Source organism: Oreochromis niloticus, linkage group LG15 (assembly GCF_001858045.2).
Source record: "Oreochromis niloticus isolate F11D_XX linkage group LG15, O_niloticus_UMD_NMBU, whole genome shotgun sequence".
Taxonomy (NCBI): Eukaryota; Metazoa; Chordata; class Actinopteri; order Cichliformes; family Cichlidae; genus Oreochromis; species Oreochromis niloticus.
In genome coordinates, this window is record NC_031980.2 from 22,520,011 (window position 1) to 22,529,567 (window position 9,557).

Consider the following 9,557-nt stretch of genomic DNA (forward strand, 5'->3'; position numbering starts at 1 on the left):
CGTTACTAAATCACCTTCTCTTTAATATGTAACAAAAAAATAACGCGAGATCATTTAAATGTTTCTGGATGTTAGACTTTTTCAGAATCTGTTTCTAATTTCTGCTAAATTAGATGAGTGAGTTATTTTCATATGTGATCCGGGCTCCTTGTGAGACCTCTCAGTACCATAAAGTCTGTGGTTCCTAGAAACACGGCCTGTCAGGCTACTCTCCCGTGGAAACAGCTCAGTTTGGGAGCAATAGACACACCCTCTACTTTTTAGATTTGAATCTACTTTGTCTAAAGCAGGGCTGGAGCAGGCACGCTTGACTCACGTGATATTTATGCTGTTGTATGCTCAGGGTGCTGCGATACTTCCCATGATGCACTGAGGATTTCCTTTTTTTTCTTTTTACTCCTGCTGCTAATATGCCACTACTGTATGTGACTAATGTTTGGCCACTATCTCGTGGATTTTATGTTTTATCTACAATCCTCTTTCTTTGGTCACAACAGATGGTTGTGCCTCCCTGAGCCTATGGGAGACCTGGATAAACCGTGTTCTTCCTCACCACAGTCGCCAAGCCCTACCTTAATGGTGATTATCAGATTGTATGGGTTCTTCCTCTAATACTGTAAATGGAATACAAGTAAACATGAACAGAACTGATTGAAAAAATATAAAACTAATCAGTAATTGTTCCTTTAGTCTGTAACTACGCTGCCTGCTCCATATACTCAAAGTAGCCTGTCCATATGCTGAGCATTATCTGCTCTAATCCTAGTGTGACCCAGTGAGACTGGATGCAGCAGCAAGTCTGATCCTACAGGTGATTCACACCTACAGTAAAATCTACACACAGCTGATCTCTTTACTGGACTTTAAGATACAAAGGAAGCAACATTTCACAGCCCTCTCTGGTTTTCATTTCCAATGAATGGCAGTGCAGTGTTGTTTGACTTCACTGAACAACGTGTAAATATTCAGCTTGCAATCATTTATAAATCTCGAGCTTCTAAGTATCCCAATTATTATTATTTTTAAGTAGGTCCTTTCTCAGTGGGATCAATCAAACTACTGTCCACGTGTTGCCTCCTTTTGAAATCATAAAGCAGCTAAATCTTACTATGTCCCTATTTTAAGATACCAGACAAAAAGAAAACCACGGACGTCACAGCTGTGTCTATTTATTTATTTTTTATTTATTTTGTTTTTATGCAGCTGACTTCACAGGTTCTGCAGACTGTTGAAGACAGGTTGAATCTCGTACAAGATATATTGTTTTCTCATATATCAGTGTTTTTGTGAAAGCCTGACAACTAAAGAAAATAATAAAACCAAAGGAAACTAAGATCACACTTCCCACTAAATTTGAAATTTAATATCTGATGTGAGATTCTTACTCCACATTCTAGTAATCTCGGTCCCAGGAGCGAGGGAGGTTCTACTTTCGCTCCCCACAGAGTGGCTCATCCTCCTTAATAAATTGTCTTTGAGACCCCTCTTCCGGTTTCTTGTTGCCCTGGTAACAAGTGTATTGTCACAACTTACCTTTGGATAATTTATGAAAGGAAATCTAGTCCACATTAATACTTCCTACAAAGGTAAAAAGTAATGTCCGGGTATGAGGAGCGGGCTCTGCTCGAGCTGAATCAGAGCAGGGAGACGTGGTGTCAGGTGGAGATGGACCCCCGGCAGGGCTGGGAGAGATCCCAGAGGAGACATTACCGGAGTCACTTGAAGACCAGCCCGGTTCTCCTTACAGCTCTGACCGGCGGACCGCAGCGCAGAGAGGCCTGCACCCAGCGGCCTGCCCCCGTCAAGCTCCCCGAGAGAAGGCACTTCGAGGAGGGCTGTAAGAAGGCTTGTCTTAAGATTTCACAGAAATATTTCTGTAGATCTGATATGGACACAAGAAACTGTGTGTGTGTGTGTCCCAAATACTTTAAAGATATTAATATTTAATTAGGTAATTACATTCTAAAAGGCTGAAAGACTCAGTATTTTAAAACTACAGCAATCATGTAAGATCCTATTCCACAATTTAGTTTATCAAAGAACCCTACTTGCCAGATATTTCAATTTCCCTTATTACACTATTAAAGATGAAATTTGTTTAGTAGCTTCATTTGGTCCACAGTACAGACAAATGAAATTTCAGTGATGAGAGATAGTTTGCACACATGCCATTACATTAGGACCCTACAGGTCACCCGTTTTATGACTGCTGTTGTCAAACATGTGGCCCACATGTGTTTGGGGACAGACCCAGCCTCAGTAGGTCCTTTCCACCTCAGTGGATGATTTTGCAGAAAAGGAGAGCATGGCTGTTTAACGTGCTAAATCTGAGCCTCAAGCTTGAATCATGGTCAGTTTCCCAGCCTTCTTATTAAAAGACTTTACCCACAATGTGTCATACAACACCTTACTAACCCACTTACACCTAGGAGCCACGTTGAAGCCTTTCTTCGCCCTAACAGCAGACTGAAAAAGGAAAAACTGAGGCATGTTATTATCAGTTTGTGCAAAAAAAAAATAAAAAATTGATGCAGTGTTTTTACCAGTCCAGTCTCCTTGACGTTAAATTGATGATATGCAGCCCACAAAGTAAAATGAGTTTCACACCACTTACCCAGACAATCATCTAATGCAAATTTACCACTTGTACTGTAGTTAATTGGCTTAAAGTAGAAAATCTGTAGTGCACCACTTAATTTCTGCATGTCTTGATCAGGCTGACATAAACATATTTATCAAAAACATGAGGTGGAACTATGCTGTATCAATGATTTATGAAGGAAAACAAAACAAGAGTTTGCTGATTCTATTCTGCTTGCTTTTACTTAACTGAAATTCTACTTAAGTATTTTTTTGTCAATGTTCAATAGAACTTTGTTTGAGAACAGCTGTATTATTTGATTTGTGATCCAAGAGAAAATGCGCAGCTGTTGACTCCTGAGATCTGTCTCTTCTCTTCCAGACAAAACTCACCTGGTCTAGAGAGCTGCAGCCTTAGAAGATGACCTGAGCTCTTACTACAGATACACCTGGGACCCAGACGTGGGGCAACTTTCAGTATTTTATTTTCATGACTAATATCTGACGTAATACAAAACCCCAAATATGCTGGAGATCATGACGCATGAGGTCTTGAGACATTTGATTGTGCTTGTTATTGACAGTACTGATATTAAAAACTCATTTTTGAAAAATAATTTCTATGCATCACTCATTTTGGTCAAGAAAGACATCTTATTAATTATTAGAATTATCTGCAAGACTTTGCAGAAAGCTTCTAGCTTGTGTGAAACTTTAAAAAAAAAACAAAAAAAACTCAAAAGTAAAGAAAAACCTTTCTGATATTCAAACGTTAGCAGTGTTATTCATCATGCGTTTAAAAAAGTTCACGTTGAGCCTCGCAGTGAAACACTGAGGGGCGGACAGTAGTAAAGGGAGTTATGTTTTCCATGACGTCACACACTGGGTGAGCCTTGGATTTCGAAATCACGCTCACGTCACTGTCAGCGTGTTTTAGCTTTGGGGAAGAGTCTGTATGCGTTGTGTGCGGTGACCAGCCGAACAGTTTCTGGAGGGAGACCTTTGACATCGGTGATGTAGCGACATGGTAGGATGATGTTGGCGGGCTCATTCCTCACCTGGTAGACAAAAGACAGATTAAACATGTCTGCACTCGTGGCGCTGTGTCTCAATATGATGATGATTTTAAAGCCTTTCAAACTTACATGCTGGTGAAGCCCGAGGGCAGGAGAGTCTGTCTCAAGACAAATGTGTTCCAACGGGATCTGCTTGATTAACTTGTATCTCTGTGTGGCGGTATTAAAACTGTTTATTCAGGTGACTCAGCAAAAAATTTTATATAATCTTTTCCACAGGATGACACTTCTCATCTCACCGGTTTGCTTCTGCTTCTGCAGGTGACTCAGCAAAAAATTTGCAAAAACTTTTTTTCCATAGGACGAAACTTCCCATCTCACCTGTTTGCTTCTGCAGACAGCAGGGGGAAAAGAGAAGAGGTAGCCCGCCTTCACACCTTCCAGAGCGACCGATGGCTTCCCCGCAAAGTTATGAAGCAGAGCTCGGCTGATGCCTGACAGAAAAACAGAACATGAGATAACGTTCAGATGTCTGGATGGTTCGCTGGAATCGAACACCCACCTTGTTCCTTCATGGTCTCAATCGTGACCCTGGCAGCTGATCTGGAGTGGACGTTCCTGAACAGAAATTCACAATCAACACGTTACATAGACTTCTATGTGGATTAAAAACCTTCACTTAGCCACTTATGCATGCTCGGCAGACTGACTGTTTGATCATTTGTGTCTGACCATCACAGGAACTGTACCTCCTCTAACCTAACGCTTCTCCAAAAACAAGTTAAAAGAAAGCGAAGCAGCCCTTCAGTAAGCAATTTTTACGGCATCTGGCAGCCACGTTGAAGCAGTTATTTGGGGAGGTATTCTAAATTAACTTAATCTAAATTAACCTAATTCATAAATGTGATAATCAAGTTTGGAAATAAACTGCAGTAAAACTGGAAGCAAGGTCTTAAAAAAAAAAGCCTTAAAAATACTGGTGGACACCAGTGCTACCCCTCAGCATCTTAGTTTATGCAGCTATATATAAATTTGAAAATCCTGGGTGACTTCCTTCTTGAGTTATCACAGTCACATGATATTTTTAGAAGACCTGACCTGACTTTTATCTTGAGGTCCCTGAGAATCAAACTTGTCCAAGATTTTTAATAGACACACTTATGGTATCACTTTGAAAATCCCATGTAGCCTCGTTCCTGAGTTATCGTGTTAACGAAGTTGGGTGTCCACGCCATCCGCTCACCTGGCAGGATGATGACAATACCCCGAGCCTTTCAGGCTGAGGGGTAAAAAGTTCAGTGTGAGCTTCATATTTTTATTCTTGGACTCTTTATGATTTGCTCATTCATGTTTACACTGAGTCTTGGTGCACTGGGACATCTTTAAGTCTTGTTTCGTCCTAAAATGTCTTAAATCCATCATTTAAAAGTTCAAACCTTAAAACAATGAAACAATGGAATTCAACACATTGGAGTCTGGGGCTTCACAATTTCCACCTGCCTTTGGCCGTATAAACCCTGTGTTACATTTGTGATCTATAAGTAGCCAAAGAGTGACCAGATTAAAAAGGAAAAACCAAAAAAAAAGGGAAAGAACTTGAACTACTCGCCATGACTTAAGTCTGAGAATTCTAACAATAGCTATTTTAATTAGTCCTCACACAGGTAAGTCCAGCTCCTTGGCGATGTTGAGCTGTTTGATGAAGACGATCACTTGGTCATCTCTGTCCTGCTGAGTCGGGGCGCACCAGGGGGTGAAGTCTAAACCAATCTGAAAAATCAAAAGAAGGCTGTTATGACCCTAGGAGGGCCTCCTGTGAAACTGACCTCGTGTGGGTGTGTCCTGCCCTCTCCTACCTTAGGTGTCACCCTTTTTGTACAGCTGACTCTAATCAGCAATTAAGGCCAGAGACAGGTGAGGTCTAGTGCCAGAGAGCCTTGTTGGGTTTTGTAGCTAGCCTGCTCTGTGGAGAGGAGTGTGTTTTGGTGACTAACCCTTTTTTGACTTACTTTTCAGTTTATTGACCAACTACTGGGTTTTTTTGTTTTCCTTCTTTAAAATGTGATAGGGCTTGTCCGTCTCTTTTAGTTGAATTACTAATAGAAACATTAATAAAACCCTTTAATTTAACCATTTTGCCTCCCCCGTCTCCTTTTTTCAACCCAGACACCTTTAGATATTTCCCTCATCCCCCGGACCTTTTAAAAGAACGTAAAAGTTTGGGGCTCATCCGGGATTTGAACACAGGACCTCTCACACACAAATCGTAAAAAATAAATACATTTTTTTTAAATCAGTCATCCCATCCCAGACTACTATTAATGTAGTAGAAGTTTTAGAAGACCAGAATCACTTTGCATTTCTTTTTCACTATGACAGTTCAAAATTTTAAGTCCTTTTTAGAACAAATTAAAATTTCCTCTCCTGTAAAGATACACTCAGACTATGGTTTTATAAAAACATCTTAATGCTCACCATTAACATGACATAAACATTTAAAGCACTGATCTACAAGTTCAGTATTCAAAGGATTTATGCATGCTACTGTAGAAACGAAACCTTCGTCTCAGGTTCGCTCTTTAAAACTTTGAACTATGTCAGTGAATCGTTACTGATTAAGTTTCATAACTGAAGAAACATAAGAAATTTCTGAAACATAAGTTTCATAAGAAACAGAAATGAGGAACACCAAATGCTACATTGGATGCATTTGTGTGTGCCACCTTAAAAACTGACACCTGCTCTGGTGCATGAGCCTCTGGCAAGGAAGAGGTTTAAGTCGCCATCTCTCAAGTGAGTCCGTTCTCATGGAGCTTATGTCCAAATGAAGTCGAGTCAAACTGGTTTTGATTGCTCAACCTAAAACCACAAAGTACCCTCAATCTCTCAAGCGTCCGCAGATTAAAGAAAAAACTGCCAGAACAGATATGAGGGAAAAGGTTACAGATTCAAACTGTAGCTGAACTAAAATGTGCTCAGTGGAGCACAGGATGGAGCTCTATGTCTCCAACCTAATCCAACAGCTGGAGACAGCAGTAGGAGAGTGTTGATTTAGCCCTGTGATGCCTGAAATGTGCTGGAACAAACACACATTCCTCATTGACACCATGTAGAAATTCCCTCCACCATCAGCACCTGCTGGAGAGCAGTTAGTGTGTGTGACTGTCTGTGAGCCTGAGAAAGACTGTTACTGACTGTGTGCATTAACCTTTTCTTACACGCGAGATTAGCAGGTAAATCGGGGCTTTTAACACGTTTAATCTGCTTTGCTTCAAGACAGGTTACATTAAAAATGTAAAGATTTTTTAACACAGAGCAGACACAGTGTGTGTTAATGTGTGTGTTTGTAACAGTTGAATCCATGACCACCCTTAAGCCTTCAGAAGTTGCTGTAACTTAAATTATCTATGAAGACTTCCAGTCATGGAATTATTTATTATATAAAATTTTGGTTAAACTTCTTCTACTGAGCTCCATTTCAGTAGAAAAATGGCCTGTCTGAGATGCAGCACACTTCTTAGTCAATTTAAAAAGGGGTTTAGCTTAGACATATAAACATGTTTTATTAATTCCGCAGTAAAATTAAAAATATTTTAATAAAAGAGGTTATTATAAGGTTCAGTTAGAGGTTAAAAGTCTACCTCTCCAACAGCGACGAGGCGTTCTTTGTGGTTATAGAAGTGTGGAAGGGCAGCATCCAGATCCTGTGGAACACATTTCTTTATTAAAGGAGAGGCTAAAAAAAAACCATTAAAAATATTTTTCTGGGTATTCAGAAAACACTGATCTACTGGAAATTTCCACACACCATCTTCAGGGTTTACAGAGAATAGTCTGAAAAGGAGAAAACAACCAGTGTGCAGCAGTTCTGTGAGTGTAAATGTGCAGGTAATGACAGAGATCAAAGAAGAATGGCCAGACTGCTTTAAGGCAATAAAAAGGCAACAGTAACTCAAATAACCACTTGTTATAGCTGAAGTGCGCAGAAGAAGCAGAAGAGCATCTCTCAGCACACAGACACACACTCAGAGATGCTTGAAGCAAATGGGTAGCAGAAGACCACAATGGTGGTCTGATTAGATAATTTCCTTAGCGATTAATAAGCATTCTGTTTCTGATGGGCTGCCACTCCCGTCAGCTAAGAAAGGAAAACTGAAGCCAAAATTAAACAACAATAAATTTGAAAAACAGAAAGTCAGAATTTGGTATAAACAACATGAATGCATGGATCCTGCCTTGTATCAACTGTTCAAGCCTGTGGTGGTGTAATGGCTTGAGGGATGCTTTCACAACACTTTGCACCACCTTAGAAGTGACTGAGCATTGTTTAAACATCACAGCCTTTCTGATTACTGTTGCTGACCATTTCCATCCCTTTATGACCACAGTGTGCCTGTCTACTGATGGTTGCTTCAAGCTGGTTGGAACATCCTTGTCAAACTAGTTTCTTGAACATGTATGCAAATGTCCTCCACAGTCACCAGATCTCAATCCAACAGAGCACTTTAGGGTGTGGTGCGGTGCAACGGGAGATTCATATCATGGATCTGCAGCCAACAAATCTGTATTGGGTTGTTGATGCTATCATGGACCAAAATCTCTGAGGAATACTTCAAGCACCTTGTTAAATTGATGCCATAAAGAATTAAAGCAGATTTCTACTGTAGTAAGCAAACTACACAAATCGCTGGATACAGTCTGGATACAGATTTCCTTCTCATTTTTTCATAATCATTTAAGTAAAATATTTAAAAGACACATGTGCTACACATTGTTTCAGTACCTGAGGTTTCACACTGCGCTGCTGAGTCCCCTCGGCAGCCTGCAGCGGATGGATGCCAAAACACGGAGCCACGAGATCTGGATAGCTGTGAGAAAGAAATTCAACATAAGATCAAAGATAATAAATGCAATGCTTTCCAGTTGTGAGCAGCTGCGCAGAACAGTATATACATTTGTTTTCTTTACACTCTGCGTGACTGACTTTAGAAGAAAAAGTAACACAAGCTCTGTTCTTACTGTGAGTGAACCTCAGTGTGTCTGTGTACTTTTACTATACAAATATTAGTCCAGAAAACCTAACCTTTAGTTGCACCTAAGTTCCTGGATAGTTTTATTTATTTCATCAGCAAATAACTGAAAGTTTGTCTCTTTTTTTCCTGTCTTAGCTCAGCTTAATGAATCTGTTAGACTTTATGCTGTTGATGTCGTTTTTCTTCAATTTGGTGTCCTCTCAATAAAAAACAAGCAGCATAATATATGTTTGTGAGACAGACAATGTGCTTTGCAGACATGCAGACCTTTCCTGCAGCTGGAGAACTCGGGCAAACTCTCCGACTTCTTCTGTAACTGCAACCAGAGTCTTTACACCAGCCTACACATAGACACACATAATTGCATGCTTACTATTTTAAATATTATATTAAACTGCACTTATTGTACTTGTGTGAACCAAGATGAAACATACAACTACATTTTTTCTCATCTGTAGTTTCAGGCTGTATTTCCAGATGACTCTGAAAATATTTACTGCTTTCAAATGGCCAAGATCTGTAAGGCATATGTGAAGGTATAAAATGAATTCATTATGCTTACCTCCCTCGTCCTCAGGATCACATCCTCGAAATCCTAAAAGTAAAAGAAAGGCTTTATTTGATCAGTATATATAAAGCTAGGAGCTGTAATCAGACTGTAAATAAAAAGAGTGGCATGTTTCCTGATTTAGTAATGCTCTAAATTTCCTGCAGTTCATGAAGAGGGGATGAATAATTTCTAACATGTGACAATTTACCTCTTCAAACTCATGAGCCGAGATATGACAATGACAATCAACGAAGCCATTCTCCATTGAAAATCAACAAATAAAAGCTAAGACACCAAGTAATATTAGAACAACTGTTCTGCGTTAGTAGCATAGCTAACAACCATCCCGGAACAGTCCTCCAAAAATAAACGTTGTTC

At 39.8% G+C, this 9,557-nt stretch overlaps 2 protein-coding genes across 2 annotated transcripts; one reads left to right on the forward strand and one right to left on the reverse strand.

The window, feature by feature from the left end:
* Positions 1-1,204: 1,204 nt before the first annotated feature.
* Positions 1,205-3,295, forward strand: spata45 (spermatogenesis associated 45). Its single transcript, XM_005452396.4, has 2 exons — positions 1,205-1,837; positions 2,963-3,295. The coding sequence occupies exons 1-2, from the start codon at positions 1,597-1,599 to the stop codon at positions 2,980-2,982; spliced, it is 261 nt and encodes an 86-aa protein (XP_005452453.1). The 5' UTR covers positions 1,205-1,596; the 3' UTR covers positions 2,983-3,295.
* Positions 3,049-9,551, reverse strand: tatdn3 (TatD DNase domain containing 3). Its single transcript, XM_003446722.5, has 10 exons — positions 9,388-9,551; positions 9,192-9,224; positions 8,897-8,970; positions 8,380-8,464; positions 7,238-7,300; positions 5,257-5,366; positions 4,159-4,214; positions 3,978-4,090; positions 3,726-3,806; positions 3,049-3,638 (listed from the first exon to the last, which is right to left on the reverse strand). The coding sequence occupies exons 1-10, from the start codon at positions 9,442-9,444 to the stop codon at positions 3,504-3,506; spliced, it is 807 nt and encodes a 268-aa protein (XP_003446770.1). The 5' UTR covers positions 9,445-9,551; the 3' UTR covers positions 3,049-3,503.
* Between the last annotated feature and the right edge of the window lie 6 nt (positions 9,552-9,557).